Here is a 16694-nt window from a genome sequence, read left to right as displayed (position 1 = left end):
ATAGTAAGTTTGAGGCCATTGTGGGCTACATAAAACTGTCTTAAAAGTAGACAAACAAAATATAGGCCAGTTGCTCTATACCCTACCCAACTATTTCCCTTTCACATTTTTTCATCTTTCAGTTAGCAAGCCAACTCCATCTGGCTCTCTTATCTGGCATAAAATACTTTGCTTTTTATACTCCTTTTTTTTCCTCTCTAATTTTTTTCTCTCAAAGAACATTGGCTTTGCAGGATCTCTGTGTCCCAGCCATTCAAGAGCTGGAAATATTCTACATGCTTTGATTGTAACCCCCTCCCCTTTTTAAGACTTATTTTTATTTTCTGTGTATCAATATTTTGCTTGTGTATATATTTGTGTATCACATGCATGTCTGCCTAGTGTCTAAGGAGGCCAGAAGAAAGTGTTGAGAGTCCTGGAATTGGAGTTACAGATGGTTGTGAGATTCCATGTAGGTGCTAGGAATCAAATCCAGGTCCAAGAGCGTCAAATGCCAGTGAGCCAGCCATCTCTCCAGCCTCTTCATTGTAAACAAACAAACACTCTATTCCTGTATTTTCATGGGTCTACCTTTTGACTGTCTTTCAGTCAAATTCCAATTGTTCTTGGTGCACACTGATCACTAGTTTAGCAGAGGAAAACTACATCTCCTGTCTATAGCTTACCCTGAAAAAACACTCCCTCTGAAAGAATAACACTGGTTTGTTTTTAAAGATAAAACTAAAATAAATTCAATCAGTAACTTAACCACAGATGTGCAAGTCCCAGTGTAAAATCACAAGTATTGTGGAAAACCATGGCAACCTAACTCCTCCATAAATCACTAATCCAGGCAGGGCATGGTGGAAAATACATGGTGCAGATCTCTGTCAGTTCCAGGCCAGCCAAGATGCAGTGAGATTCTGTCATAAAAAAGAAGAAAGTTGCTAATCCCTTAGTAATGGCCTACAGTAAGAGAAAATCACGTGAAATCCTAAAGAACTCAAAGAATGGCTATAAGTATGCTCAAAGATGGGCTAGGTGTGGTGGCACACACCTTTAATCCTAGCACTTGGGAGACAGAGGAGGCATATGAGTTCATACTCAGCCAGGACTACATAGTGAGACCCTGTCTTAGAGAGAGGAAGAAAATAAATTAATTAAATAAACAAACAAATAAATAAATAAGAAAGAAGACACAGATTCCTGAATGAATTCTAAGAAAACAGAAAACAGCTGAATGGAATGAGAAAGCTGATACAGGAGCCAGTGACATGGCACAGGATAAGAATATTTGTCATCACACCTGACAACCTGAGTTTGATTTCTGAAACTTACATGGTGGAAAAAGAAAAACAATTTCCACAGGTTGTCCTCTGGCCTCAACATGTATGTAGCATGTACATAAAAATAAATGTAAAAACATTTTTAGTTAAGACAGTCAATACAGTCTATGAAAGAGCCAATTCAATAATGAGAAATACTGAAGAACAAGTAAATTGAAATTCTGGAGTTGAAAAACACAATAAGATGAATAGAAGATTCATGGAATACCTCATGAATATAAGTGAGTGATGAAGGAGAGGAGAGCATATCTGAATTTGAAAACAAGGTAGAGAAGTTGGGACAATTGAACATGGACAAAGATTAAGTTAATAAGAAAATAAGAGCAGTACTTTCAAGATGTATGTGATACTGTGAAGACCAGACCTAAGAATTATGGGCATAGGGAAATGAAATTTTCATTCTAAAGACATAAAGATTTTATAAATTCATTGTAAAGACTGACTTTACCATTTCAGTAAATTCAGAACATTTCCCCAAGGGGAAAAGATGCCAATCCAGATACAGGAGGCATTTAGAATGTGAGAGTAGAAAAGAACCTCCCACATCCCAGCATGACTGAATCACTAATACAATGAACAAAGAAAATATGCTAGGCCAGAGAGGTGGCTCAGTGGACGGAGCGGTGGCTCGAGGATTGAGTTCAGTTAACCACGCATGTTACAGACTGGGAGTGGTATGTGCTTGTAATTCCAGCACTGGACAGACAGGCAGTTCCCAGGTTCTCTGGCATGCTTGCCTAGCCTACCTTGTGAGCTCCAGGTCAGTGGAAGACCCTGTCTTGGCTGGTGGAAGGTAATGAGTTATCCTAGTTGGTGGTTCACAGTTCACATTGTCCCCTTCTCACGACTGCACTTGACCAGTCTAAAAAACTGTCTTTATGATAGAGTGGATAGCACCAGAGGAAAACACCCACGGTTGTTACTCTAGTCTTCATACATGTGCACACAAATGAAATGTGCATGTGTACACACAGAAAGAAAATGTTGAAAGCCTCAAGGAACACCTTATTTTTGAGATTATAATATAGTTACAGCATTCCTCCCTTTTCTTTCCTCTCTCCAAATCTTTCCATATACCCTTTCTTGCTCTCTTTCAAATTCATAGCCTCTTTTTTTTTTTTTCCAGCTAACCCCTGTCCCATCCTCAACAGAAACTTTTTTTTTTTTTTTTTTTTTTGGTTTTTTGAGACAGGGTTTCTCTGTGTAGCCCTGGCTGTCCTGGAACTCACTTTGTAGACCAGGCTGGCCTCGAACTCAGAAATCCGCCTGCCTCTGCCTCCCAAGTGCTGGGATTAAAGGCGTGCGCCACCACGCCCGGCAGAAACTTTTTTAAAACCATGGGAAATAACATATTTTGTAAGGCAGTTGTCAACCCAGACTACTATTCTCAGCAAATTGATCATAACTGAAAAAGAAGCTTTCTGTGATGTGGCTGAAAGAACTCATGACCACTAAGCTACCTCCATAGAGATAACAAAGGGAATCCTTTGGACTAAATAGGACTCTAAATATATCTACGAAGGTATAGGAGCAAGCAAACCTTTTTAGTTAAGCAAGAAATGGGAAAACACCATTCTAAGACCAACAAAATGACAGGAGTTAATACAGTCCTGTTAACACTTTTCCCTAATCGGAACACACAGACTGATAGGATTGAATTTTAAAAAGGGATTTGTTGCTACCAAGAAACACACCTTAGGCCTGGAGAGATGGCTCAATGGTTAAGAACACTGGCTGTTCTGCTAGAAGACCCAGGTTTCCACATAGCAGCTCACAACTGTCTGTAACTCTAGTTCCAGAGGATCTAACACCCTCACACAGACATAAATGCAGGCAAAACACCAATGCACATGGGGGAAAAAAGAAAGAAGCACACCTCACCACAAAAGACAGATAAAGCTATCTACCATAGGGTTAAAGGATGGGGAAAGATAATTCAGTCAAATGGAACAAGGAAACAAGCCTTTGTCATTATTCAGAAGAGTCCCTCCATACTCATCAAGGGAACAGTCCATTAAGAGGACATTATAATTCTAAAATCTATATTGAAAATAGGTACACACGGTTTCATAAAAGCAAATACTACTAATGTGTGAGCTCATTAATCCTAGCATAGGAAAAGTGTTTGATATTCACCAACTGACAGGTCATCCCAACAAAAATAAATTTAAAAACAGATTGTCCAATAGGACATGAAGGAAGTTATAACAAGTGTAAATACTAATGGCAATTAAGCAAAACACTCTTTTAATGAATAAGTCATTGAAGAAATAAGGAAATTAAAAAAAAATTCCTACTATCAAATGAGAGTGAAATATCAAAATGTGGGGTACAATGAAAGCAGGCCTAAGAGGAGGATCATTGCTGTAAGTGCTCACATTTAAGAGATCAGATAGATTTCAGTTTGACAGTTCACCTTAAGATCTTGGATAAATAAGAAAACAATGAAATTCAGAAAATCATCAGGACATGCCTTAAAAAACATATATTACACAGAAAATCCAGGAACATGGACAGTTTTTTGGATATATAGGCAAATCAAAATTAAATCAAAGTGATATCATTTTAACATATTTATAACAAGCAACACTGTTGAAGCACTTATTTAAGAAATGAAAGGAGAGGGGCTGGAGAGATAGCTCAGTGGTTAAGAACAGTGATTGCTCTTCCAAAGGTCCTGAGTTCAAATCCCAGCAACCACATGGTGGCTCACAACCATCCATAATGAGATCTGATGCCCTCTTCTGGAGTGTCTGGAGACAGCTACAGTGTACTTATATAATAAATAAATAAATAAATAAATAAATAAATAAATAAATATTAAAAAAAAAAAAGAAATGAAAGGAGAGCTGGGCATGGTGGCGCACGCCTTTAATCCCAGCACTTGGGAGGCAGAGGCAGGTGGATTTCTGAGTTCGAGGCCAGCCTGGTCTACAAAGTGAGTTCCAGGACAGCCAAGGCTATACAGAGAAACCCTGTCTCGGAAAACCAAAAAAAAAAAAGAAGAAGAAGAAGAAGAAGAAATGAAAGAAGAAAGGAAGGAAGGAAGGAAGAAAGAAAGAAAGAAAGAAAGAAAGAAAGAAAGAAAGAAAGAAAGAAAGATTGATTGATTTCCAGAAAGAAAGAAAGAAAGAAAAGAAAGAAAGAAAGAAAGAAAGAAAGAAAGAAAGAAAGAAAGAGGGAGAGAAAGGGTTAAGGATAAGGAAAGGAAAGAAGGATAAGGAAAGGAAAAGATAAGGAAAGGAAAGGATAAGGAAAGGAAAAGATAAGGAAAGGAAAGGAAAGGAAAGGAAAGGAAAGAAGGAAAGGAAAGGAAAGGAAAGGAAAGGAAAGGAAAGGAAAGGAAAGGAAAAAGGAAAAAGGAAAAAGGAAAAAGGAAAAAGGAAAAAGGAAAGGAAAAAGGAAAAAGGAAAAAGGAAAGGAAAGGAAAGGAAAGGAAAGGAAAGGAAAGGAAAAAGGAAAGGAAAGGAAAGATAAGATTGATTGATTTCCTGAGAGAGCCAGACTTGGATGAGTGTGACTGCTGAGTTCCGCTGACTTCTAAGGGCTAAGGCAGGGAAGGAGGAGGCACTTTCAGGGGGTTTTCTGAAACCAGTGCCCAGTACCAAAACAAGATACAGACATAACAAAAAGAAGATTATAGAACAAGCTACATGGCTGTAAAAATTCTCAGCCAAATATTTGCATGTTGAAATCGAGTGTATCAAAAGATCATGATCAAGTTGTCTTTATTCTAGAGATTTAGCTATGGTTCAGCCTACAGAAATCATCAATAGGGGGCCAGAAAGATGGCTCAGCAATTAGAGCACTGACCACTCTTTCAGAGATCCTGAGTTCAATTCCCAGCAACCACATGGTGGCTGGAAACCATCTGTAACAAGATCCGATGCCCTTTTCTGGTGTGTCTGAACACAGCTATAGTGTACTCATATAAATAAAATGAATAAATCTTTTTTTAAAAACTGAAAAAAATCATCAGTAAATATAATAATATACCACATAAATGTTTATTCAAGGATAGATATCAGATGATCATCTCAATAGATTCAAAAAGTTTTATGACAAGCTCTGAATCCCTTCATGATAAAAGCCCTGAAGAGGGGCTAAAGAGACAGCTTAATAGTTAAACAAAGCAATTACTGTGTGGTTCCCAGCATCTGTGTTGAGTGCCTCACAGCCGCCTATCACCCCAGCTCCAGGGGATCCTGTGCCCTCTTCTGGCCCTCCTTAGGCACCCATGTGCACATGCACATATAGACACACAGGCACATACACAGATATACAGACAGATAATAAGTCTTAAAAAAATAAATGCAACTAAAAAAGGCCAATTCAGAAAATGATGATCTTTTTGTGGGTTCTAGATTTTGAATAGTTATAGGATTATGTATGTATATATAAAAAAGTAGCAGTGAAATTATGTAGAGCAACAAAGGGACAAACAGAGGTGGGGAGAATATGAAAGATAGGAGAAATGAGGGCTGAAATGGTGTGTGGGCAACATAAAATATATGTCTACAATTTTAAAAATAAATATGTACAAAGATTTTCATTGTAGCACTGTTTGAGTATATATTTAAAAAGTAAAAGATCCCAATGGCCATTAACTGAGGAATGATTAAGTAGTGAAATTTATATACTATAGGATATCATGCATAATAATAAATGCACCCTTACATAATGATTTAAATACACATGCCAAAAATAGTTCATTAAAACTAAGCCAATTAAAAAAAAATTAAAAAAAAAAAAAAAACTAAGCCAGTTGAGTGGCAGAGAAGACAAAAGTGTGTACAAGCTTTCCCTAAAGACCAGTGAACTCTTGTCTTTTTGTAGCCATGAGGGCAGTTGGGTATTACTACAGGACCACCTCATCTGGAAACTGGGAATAGCTTGTCAGTGTTGCATTTTAGAGACTAAGATCCCCAAAGTGGTGCTATTTCAAGCTTCTAAGCAGGGATACTGAGGAAGAGCTATCGTGACAAATTTATTTCACACTTTCTTCCCAAAGTGACTTTGGTGACATAAACACATCACTAAACATCTTGGTAAATGTCTGATCAGGTAGTTTTTAAAAACCAAACAAAACAATAAAAACCATTCTTTTTGCTCTTCTCTTCATGTAGCTCAGTCCCAGTTCCAGAATGAAGAAGCTGCCTCAGGGTCGCCCTGTGCCCCCGCTCGGACCTGAGACAAGAGTATCTGTAGTCTGGGTGGAACGCTACGATGATATAGGTACTCTCTGAGGAAAGAGGGCTTTTCTGAGTAAAATGATAAGATGACAGGGACTTCCAAATGCCTGAAAGGGTGGATGCAGAGGCTTGACTTCATAAGCCGGGTTTGTATCCCAGCCTCCATTCAATTTCATGAAGACTGTTAAAGTTCTGCCATGGATAAGTTTCTTAGGGTTTTTGTGTAAGCAATGTTAGAACCTCAGCAATACATGTTTAACCTAGAACCCTGTCCATCTCAGAGTTCATAAGAAGGTGTCACAGCTACTTGTGACCAGGCCCTCACAGTCACAGATCAAATTCTCCAAAATCTCTTTGCTTTAGGTGAGTTCAGCCAAAGCACATTATGAAAGACAATTGTCTGTGTGTGGGGAGTCACAGGAGTCCTCACTGTGGCATAGCACAGACTCTGGACTTCTGTGAATGTGGGGAAATTGAGTGGTAGTAACTGAACTGTTTTCTTCTAGAAAACTTTCCACTCTCAGATCTGATGACAGAGATCAGCACTGGCGTAGAGACTACTGCAAATAGTAGCACTTCTCTGAGGTATGTTCTCTTACTTGCCTGAGGTTATCAGCATGACTGTTTTATTCTGTTGGTACAACTTCATAAAAGATTTAGAGTGAACAGTGGTTACAGACAAAAAGTAAAGAACCTGGAGCTGGAGAGATGGCTCAGTAGTTAAGAACACTTATTCTTGCAAAGGAAGCGGGCTTTGTTCCCAGAGCCCCACATGGTGGCTCGCAACTACCTATAACTTCAGTTCCAGGGGATCCACTCCCTCCTCTGACCGCTGATGACACCAGGCACACATTTGCTCATGTGTACATGCTGGTGAAATACTCAGACGAATACAGATAAGCAAAATAAAAATTCTTAATCAAAAGTCAAAGAAAGGGCTAGCAAGATGGCATGCTTATGGCCCTTATTTCCATGTTCGAGCATTTGATAGACTAGTAGATACAGCTGTTAGCTATTCCACTGGTCTCGCAGTCAGTGTCTCAGTCTTCCCAGGATCATGGAGGGAGGAAAAAACCACCATGGGTTACACATAGTGAGACCCTCAGAAAAAACGTAAAAGTAAAAATTAACTTTGTTAAACAGAAAGTTGTACATACTTAGTGTGTTAAATCTGCTAAGTTTGGAGGTATATACGCATGAAACCATCACAACAATATATCCCATAAACATTCATATTGCCTTCAGAAGCCTCCTGCCACCCATGTAGCCAGCATTTTACTATTATTACTATTATTTTTAAAGTTTTATTTATTTATAATAGACATACTGTAGCTGTTCAGACACACCAAAAGAAAGCAAGAGGACATTGGATCCCATAACAGATGGTTGTGAGCCACCATGTGGTTGCTGGGAATTGAACTCAGAACCTCTGGAACACCATTTAGTGCTCTTAACCACTGAGCCATCTTTAGCCCTATTACTATTGCTACTGCTACTGCTTGCTCTGCCCTCGGGCTTTTAATTATATAGTACAGTATAACTTTACTCATCACAATGGACAGTTGACATCTAGGACTTGCTCTGTACAACTGAAATTTTTTATTTTTCTAATAAAAACCTTCCTATTTGTCTTTAAGCACTGTGTACTCTCTGACTTTATTTTTTATTTTTCAGATAAATGCTACTGTGTAGAATTTGTCTTATGCATGACTTTATTCTCTTAACATAACTGTTTCCCAGGTTTATCACAACCCCTGTCTTGAGAAAAAAATCATATATAGAATTCCCACATTAGGCTTTCACTGTTCCTGCTTGTACTCTGGGCTCTGCCTTGACAGTATAACAGCCACACTTCTGCTCTTGCAACAAGGAACTAAGCAAAAGCCCCATAGTCGGCTGCCAGATGTTTAGCCCTCTGTAATATACTTGCCTGGCTGTTCTACCCCACATCTTAGAAGTGGTTTGTCTAAGAATAATTTTTCCAGACTCTCTTTGTTATTTAAAAAGCCTAACTCCAGGAATAAGTACTTATGGCCAGTGGTTCTGGCTGCAGCAGCATAGGTTCCAAGGAAGAATATTCTGAGCAGACTCTGTTCAAATTTTGCTGACAGCAGGTCCCCAGGCCCTGGTGTATGTTCTTATACTGCATAGGAAAGACTCTTGTGTGTCTGAACTAAAAAGATTTATCTTTTCTAAGATCTACAACTCTAGAAAAAGAAGTCCCAGTAATCTTCATTCACCCTTTAAACACTGGATTGTTCCGGATAAAAATCCAAGGAGCCACTGGAAAATTTAACATGGTCATACCTCTGGTTGATGGGATGATAGTCAGCCGGCGAGCACTTGGTAAGGGCTTTGTGGGTGCTGAAAGGCTAGACCCCTTGATTTCTTCTTTTTTCCTCTCACCTTTTAAGTTTTATTCTTTGACAACCTCATACATGTATTTAAGGAACTTTAGTCCTTTTCACCTCATAGTACCTTTCCTCATTTCTCTTCATACTACTGAATGAAGCCCTGACAACCTTCTTTCATGGAGTGTGTGTGCGTGTGTGTGTGTCTGTGTGTGTGTTTCCCACCTGATTTAAATAGGGCTCCCTATAATGGGTGTGGGTAGGAGGTCATTGAAGTATAGGATGTCAGTGAGTACACCCCTGCCTTGCTTTCTTTAAGACTTTCATAAAGCTCAAGTAAGTAAACGTAAGGAAATAGTCTTAAATAATAGTTCCTGCACGTGCTGCTGCCCTTTAAGAAGGGGTGGATGTTGTACTGCCCTTTGTTTAAGCTTCAATCTAGTGATACAGATGGGCCTTCACTCCCTGCCAGGACTGGAAGAGGAAAACTGTTGTTCTGGAGCAGAGGACAGGGCTCTGCCAGAGCTGCCTTGACTCTGGTCTCATACTAATGTCTCTCTGAAGTTTTGTCTTGGTGTCTTGTTTCTGAGGTGGGAAACTAGAGGGTTGCAGTGAAAGAGAGCTCTGGAAATGGGTCTCCTGAACACAGGTCACCTGGCAGCTCACTAACAGTTATTCTGACCTCTGTTTTCAAGGCTTTCTGGTGAGGCAGACAGTAATAAACATTTGTAGAAGAAAGAGACTGGAGAGTGATTCCTACAGTCCACCACATGTCCGTCGGAAACAGAAAATCACTGACATTGTCAACAAATATCGGAATAAGCAGTTGGAGCCAGAGTTTTATACTGCCCTTTTCCAGGAGGTTGGACTCAAGAACTGCAGTTCTTAGAATGCATTTTGTCCAGGTCAGTGAACTCCAGAGTGGGCTCTAACATCAAAGCAAGACAGTCCTGTAAATCAAAGCTAATCACTCCTAAGAGCTCACTGCTGACTCATCAGAAGAAATACGATGTGAAGCCACTGGCTTGAAGACCCAGCTTTCCAGTGAAGGGACCCTGCACAGTCACACTCCTGCTGAAAACAACAACAAGCATTTTAGCCATAAACTTTCTTTTAAAAGTGACAATTTTAGTAAAATATCAGCCTTTTGAGGAAAAGGCTTTATGCATCAGTTAAATACATGCATTGATAGTGTCAACAAGTTTGCAAGTTAGAAACTGAAGATAGTTTTATACCTCGCTTTTTAGGAGGGTGTATTCAAAATTAAAATCTGTCTCAGAATCTTCCAGAACTTTTTAGGCTCAAATTGACACTGTGGAGAAGGAAAGGCTGCAGCGTTGTCCTCTTGTGGATTCATTTGTCACCCCGTCACACAGAGGGTGAAACAAATGAGTTTTGTTCAGATAAAAAGTCCAACATTAAAATATTTCCTATTTTTCTCCCCATATTTAACAAGTTGTCCCTCTGATCGCTGTGGAGCTCTGTCAATTGACTCAGCTTTTTAGCAGACGTGGGTAGTGGAGGCCCTGCTGTATCTCTGAATAGTATACTGTCATGTTTATGGTTAAAGGCTGTGAGAGAACGATGGTGCCTCCCTTCTCCGTTGCTGTTCAGTTTAATGAAAGGGTGATAGGTTAGACGTGGCTCCTCCATTAAACACCAAGAAATGTGAGTTCATAGCAGGGGCTTCATCCACCATTGATTGCAGGACCAAGCTGCAAGCTGCAGTAGTTGAGGAAAGGTTCTAATTTGTGGCTCAGGAAGTAGTGTCCCACTCACTTAGCTCCTTAGAGGGCACCCAGCCCACAATCCACAGAACTCAGTGCCACCTCCTTAGGTGGCTGCTGCTGTTTGGTTTCTAGCCTTAGCCAGCTGAAGGCACAAGTCGCTGCCACCTCACTGCTGCTTTTCTGCCAGGGACAAAGCTTTGGAAGTGACCAGAACCAAACTGTTTTAGAAGGACTCCTGTTACAGCGCTCAGTATATACCTGTTTTTATGTTCTCCTTCAATAAGATCTTTTTTGTCTTAGAAAACAAGTGACATTTATAGTCCAAAGAGAAATAATCACACTTGAATGGTGGTGTTCCCACTGGCCCTCTATTGGCATTAAAGTGTAGACCAGGACTCTACTGTTTGGTTTGAGGTTTCTTTTCTTTGGATATCAGGGGCAGTGTTGGGCCGGCTCTCCTGTGCAGGTGCCTCCATTCTAGACGTATGCTCTGCCATCTGGAAGCACAAAGCAGAAGTTTGCCACCACTCCTTTTATTTTTTTCCCTCAGCTCAGTTACAGACAGCCACCCCCACTCCCACCCCCATCTTCCTTGTCCTCTTCTTCCCCTGTGAGTTTCCATTCAAGGCATAGAGCTTTCTGTCTTTGATTCCCTCTGAAGTCAGGCAATAATCTAGTGTTCCCAGGTGACTCCCTGAAGTGGGGAATGGTGAAAATTAGTGAGTTTTACCCTAAAAATATTCTTGTAACTCAGGAAGAATAGGTGAAATTGAACAACACCTAAGATACTTCCAGATTTGACACTTCATGGGCAAAGTGGGTTCTTGTTCTAGCCAAGGTGAACAAAGAATTTACACACATACATGCAACTTCTAACATTCCAGAGGGCACAAATATCTGATAAAGAGGGACTTCCTTTGTGTGATTCTTCTCAAAACCTTGTTTGGATGTTTTTAAATGATATTGGAAAAATAACGTATGGGTTATATGTGTAGGGGTGGGCTTACTGGCCTTCCCCCTTCATTTGGCTCTAATTTCTGGTAACTCTTTATAATTCTGATTATTTTGGTAAGAGAACAACCATGGCAGATGCAGTTTGAAATCTGGGGCATGCAGTGGTTTCCCCAAGGGAAGAGGGCTGCCCCCTGCCCCCTGAAGGAGAGAAGCCTCGGTGTGCACAGTCAACAGCTTGGAATGCACCGTCACTGCTTGCTTCTGCACCACACACCGTCTCCCCAACAAAAGGCTGGCAAGAAGAGCTTGGGCCTTTGCAGAGGCGTTTGGAATCCTGCTCACTGAGCTCACCCTCCTGCCTGCACTAAGGTCACTTTGAACAGAATCATGGCAGAGGAACATCCTTAGTACCTAGCAGTCATCTCAGTAGTTCACGTGATACATTTGCCACCACAGGTTCAGAAACTTTGGGGGGAAACTGGGACCAGTCTGGACTGTGGCTTAAGCTATTCAGTTGCTGTAGTTGGAAACCCAGGCACCTTCAAACAGGAAAACATTTCCCAAGGGTATTTAGGCTAGTGGCCCATTCTGTTCACTTTTGAAGCTGGGGGTGAGGGTGGGGGTGGGGCTTCTACTTTGGCCGGAACACGGAAAACAGGGCTCTTAACGCCACCTTCCCCTTTTGTCTAGGGTTTCTTCCTTAGGCCTTCCTGGCCTTTGGCCCCATGAAAAGAATAATTACATGGTAGGGCAGCCCTCCCCAGCCATACTGATGCATGTGCCATGTGTACATACTGGTGCACATGTGTACACAAGCATCTCCCCCTTCCAGCACCTCGTTTTTAGGGTAGCTCCATCTCTGGACTCACATACAAAAATACGTACAGTTTGGCCGGCCCCCTCAGTGTCTAACCCACGGGTAGTAGGGCAATCTGGAAGGCCGGCTTCCACATTTATGAGCTAGGGAAGAACCAGGTTCGGCTGGCTGCCATTACAGTGATGAGGTTTCCAGGGTGGTTATTCTTATTAAAAAGTGGAACTTCCCTCACATACTCAGCCTTGGGTACAGCTGGATAAAGCCGGTAGCGACTGCCTTGGACGTTATGTGGCACTTTCCTGGAAGCAGTTGTCCTTTAGCATTTAAAACCTGTTCAGGCCAGATCTTGTGTGCCGCCAGCGACCATCAGCTTCCACCCACCTATCTGTTCTAGCACTTCCTGACAGCCCCTCTTCCTGAGGGGTCCACTTGGACAGGGAGCCGCTGATCGCACTGCTGGCCCGGCCATGCACTGCATAGGGTTTGCTCCCAGTAGCCACCCTTGTTCTTCACACAGGCTTTTTTAATGGTGAGGGAGAAGGTATAATTTGGGATTCCACAGTGCCTTGCATACAGTAGGCGCCCAATATCCATTTGTTGAAGCAAATCAAGTTCCTTGTTCCCACAGTGACCAAGGCATCTTCCTCCTCTGAAGGGCTTGGCGGTTGTGGCTAAAAACTAAGCATCATTATTTGCTCGAAACCATATTTACAATTTGTATGAATTTCGGTATATTGCCAAGATGGGATCTTTTTCCTATTGTATTTTCTGTAAATATTTCTGCCACCGACTTGTAAAGTAAAGGAGATGTAAATATGAAGGTGTGCCTGTGTCCCTTGCTGCTTCCGTTGGATCTGGGTCAGCCTGGGAAGAAGGTGCAGAGCTGTTCGTATTTATGCCTGTCCTTTGTCCACAAGAAACCCACGGGATATTGAATGTACTACACACAGTCAATTAAATTTTAAGGAGCTTCTTATCTAATAACTTGGTGTGTGCTTTTGGTTACAGGCTCTGGGGCTGGCTCCTGTTTGGTTACAGACCTTGGGGCTGGCCTGCAGGGGCTCTCACATCATACTCTCCAGGAGAGTCTGCTCAATTTGAACTGATTTAGGTTTTCTTTCTTTTTTTTTTTTTTTTTTTTTTTTTAGTTTCCATAAAATACTCAAAAGTAGGCTAATTTTAAGAGAAAAATACATGATCTTTAATGCTTACAGGAGCGTGGAACATTAATACATAAAGGTTGGGAGTTGGGAGATGAGTGAGTCCTGGGGTTTTCTGCCTACAGAGAAAACTGACAGACCAGGACATTTCCAGGGAGGGAAAGCACAGACGTTACCCTGTGCCCTTTGCAAGGGTTGGCTGCAGAGGATTTTACAGGGAATGTTGGGCCATGAGCCTGGGGCCTAGGTGATGGTCTGGTGAGCCTTGGAAAACAGCTGAAAACTCTTGGAATGCATGTATCCACCCAGAGCCACCCCTTCAGTGGGGTACCCAACCCACGAGCTGCTCTCCTGCTGCATCTGAACTGCCTGGGATCCAGAGCCGCCTTGTGCATTCTTCTTACATCAGCTCTACTTGCCAGCCACAGGACCTCCAGCCAGGCCCTCTGGCCAAAGAAGCCGACCTTGATGGCCTCATTTTGGTGTCTGGAAAGGTTTCATAGCCATAAATCTGTATTCAAGTTTTTCCATGTCTGACACAGCTTCTGACCCAGCACCTTGAAATCCCAGCTTGCATTGACCACATCCAGCCTGTGTGCTGCTCTTTGATGCATGCTTGAATGCTGTTTGTCCAAACCCCTCCTGTGGATCCATCCCCTGAAATTCCCCATAAACCCCCAAGTCAAGTTTCAGCTCTTCTCTGCTTACTCAGCCTGGCCTGGTTCCTCTTCCCCATAGATTGGTTCACCCCCATCCCCAATCCCGCTCCCATGACTCCGTCCCTAGCACAAACTTCATATATCAGCTTCCCTCTCTAGAGCTACTCTGACTTCACCCTGTGCTTTCCAGCTGTGAGATGCTGTCCAGCCTGCCTCCCCGCAGTCCTGATGCACCCTTACAGTGAAGCCTCCATACATGAGGATGAGCCTAGGAACTGGCATGTTTGGTACCTGAGTTCATTGAGGATCCTAGGTTCTGCCTCTCTTCACCAATTCACAGGCAGGGCAAAGCCCAGGGTGGGGATTGTGTGTTGCGGGAAATATCTAGAGCTAGCCCCTGTGCCAGGTGATCTAGCTCACTCGGTCTCTTGGCCCGCCAACTCACCAGGGCTCCCACCAGGCAATCTCTTGGACAGGGCCCCCAAGTTCCTCTTGTTTTCATGCATTGCTCCATTCACCCCTGGTTAGTCATCTCAACACCTAATTACCCAATAAAATCAAGACTCTTAATGCTTAACTAGCCAATCATATTTATGTATCAATAATAACACAATTTACAAGATGCCAATACAATAATTTCAGAGCCAAATGATAATGATAAAGCTTTAACACAATTATTCTAACCTTTTGATAACACCATGTCAGCCTCCATTCTGGTTCTCCCTCTCCTCAGACCCCTCTCTCTCTGTCTTCTCAACTCCTTCCTCTGCCTCCTCCCTTCTCCTGTATAGTCACAAGCCTCCCACTGCCCTAATGTGATTGGACAGGGAAAATCCTGCAACAATTGCTGTTTCCTTGGGACATCAGCTCACAGCAGGAAGGAGAAGGGGGTCTGAAATGAATGCTGTGGTTCCCAATGTCCTCTTTTGGGGTACCTGGGTGCTGCTAGGAGAGGAAGTCAGAAATAGGGTGGGGTGGAGTGGAGGACATCTCCCTTCAGGGAGTGAGCATCACTGTACAGCCAGAGCTGCCCCATCTGAACAGGATCTGATCCCATGGGGAGCAAGTGTGTCACAGCTCTAATGAAGCAGCTCTCTGAGACGATCTTAGCTTGTTCATGTTTCTTTATTATATAAACAAATACGTTTTATTTCAGGGTGAACGAGGAATTCTTTAATTTCGGGGAAGGCCATGAGAGTATCTAGGAAGGGAAGGTCATTCATTGGCTGAAGTCCACGGGCTATTGAGATACCTCATTAGCATGAAGAGGGATTCTAGGTGCTGCATTCCTGTGACTGACTGCCTGTGGTCTGCTCAGTGGAGGGTTGTGGTTACGGGTTCCAGAGCAGGCACTAGAGGCAGGGAGCTGGCAGCTCAGTTCTCCAAGATTCCCCGTGTTGGAACATGCTTCACTTCACCAGCTCTGCTCATCTTGTACTCAGTCCATGTGCCCTACAGGTGTGTTTAATGCACCTCCCTGCCCCATCCATCTTTTGAAGGTTGTGCACCAGCCTGTCTATATACAGACTTATACTGACCCGCAGTGCCTACTTCCTGCCGTGTGTTTTAGTAATCACTTAGGTATTTACTAAACACAAATAGGCCAGGTGAGAGGAGGATGGTGTTTGTCTTGCCCACTGCGATGAGGGGCAAGCTTATACAAGTCCCTCACTAAAACTCCTAGTAAGGAAACGTGGGGAAACTTCAAAGTAAATTACTGTGTTAAAGTTTTAAATGGCTGCATAGTAAGTGACCTGACAGACTTAGCCTACAATGTTGGTGCCTTTGGAGTGGGGTATTGTCCAAGGCATTTTTCTCATCAGTCTCTCCCTTCTATGTTGACACAGGTGCTCTTGCTGAATTTAGCTATTACAGCCATTCTGGCTAGCCAGCTTGGCTCTGGGGTTCCCTGCCACTGCTGGGATTTCCAGGTGGACCAACGAGGAAGGACACCAGACTTTATGTGGGTTCTGGAGATCCCAACCCTAGGCCTCATACTTTGGAGTGGGTGTTTTTTATACCTCACCCCCAGTCTCGTGTTTTGAACTTGGGAGACTCCACACTGCCCACCTGCAAAACAGCCAGACTTGCACTGTTGTGAAGGCTGGCAATGCTGGACCTGTCTTTCCAGCAAAACAACTATTGCTGGGGCTATACAGCCTCTTCCCTTCCAGCCCTGAGCTCCCTGTAGTCCTCTGTCCCATGAGCTTGGTGACATATAGGTATGTGCTACTGGGAGGAAAGACCCAGGGACTTGGCTGGTTCCTGGCCACACTGTAACCCTGAGTACGAAAGTACCTTATACAGGTTGATATTTGTCCTGTCTATTTTTCTGTCCTGTCTATTTTTCCTGGTTTTAGAATTACTCTGTTTTCTTTCATAAGAAGGTCAAAGGCTCCCATGAGCCCAGTGACTGCTGGGTCAGGCCAGCCCTGGCTACCTTCCTTCTTGGAAGCTTGGGCCTTTCCAAGCCAGAGTGTCTTTCAGCCAGCCCCACTCAGCTTCC

The 16694-nt window shown here is 42.5% G+C and overlaps 1 protein-coding gene across 6 annotated transcripts in view; it reads left to right on the top strand.

Moving 5' to 3' along the window:
* The window catches only part of Ralgapb (Ral GTPase activating protein non-catalytic subunit beta), an 88944-nt gene extending 75755 nt beyond the window's left edge, over positions 1-13189 (top strand). For all 6 annotated transcript variants that reach the window (XM_021182625.3, XM_021182613.3, XM_029470710.2 and 3 more), the window contains 4 exons: positions 6452-6560; positions 7024-7102; positions 8715-8863; positions 9564-13189. In XM_021182625.3, the coding sequence (XP_021038284.1) occupies positions 6452-6560; positions 7024-7102; positions 8715-8863; positions 9564-9757 (531 nt within the window). In that variant the 3' untranslated portion in view covers positions 9758-13189. The remainder of the gene's footprint in view (positions 1-6451; positions 6561-7023; positions 7103-8714; positions 8864-9563) is intronic.
* The last annotated feature ends 3505 nt before the right edge of the window (positions 13190-16694 follow it).

This window comes from Mus caroli, unplaced genomic scaffold (genome assembly GCF_978045245.1).
Source record: "Mus caroli unplaced genomic scaffold, Mus_caroli_1 scaffold_2, whole genome shotgun sequence".
Classification (NCBI taxonomy): Eukaryota; Metazoa; Chordata; class Mammalia; order Rodentia; family Muridae; genus Mus; species Mus caroli.
Note: the sequence above shows the minus strand (reverse complement) of the source record. Positions and strands in the feature narration are given on the sequence as shown.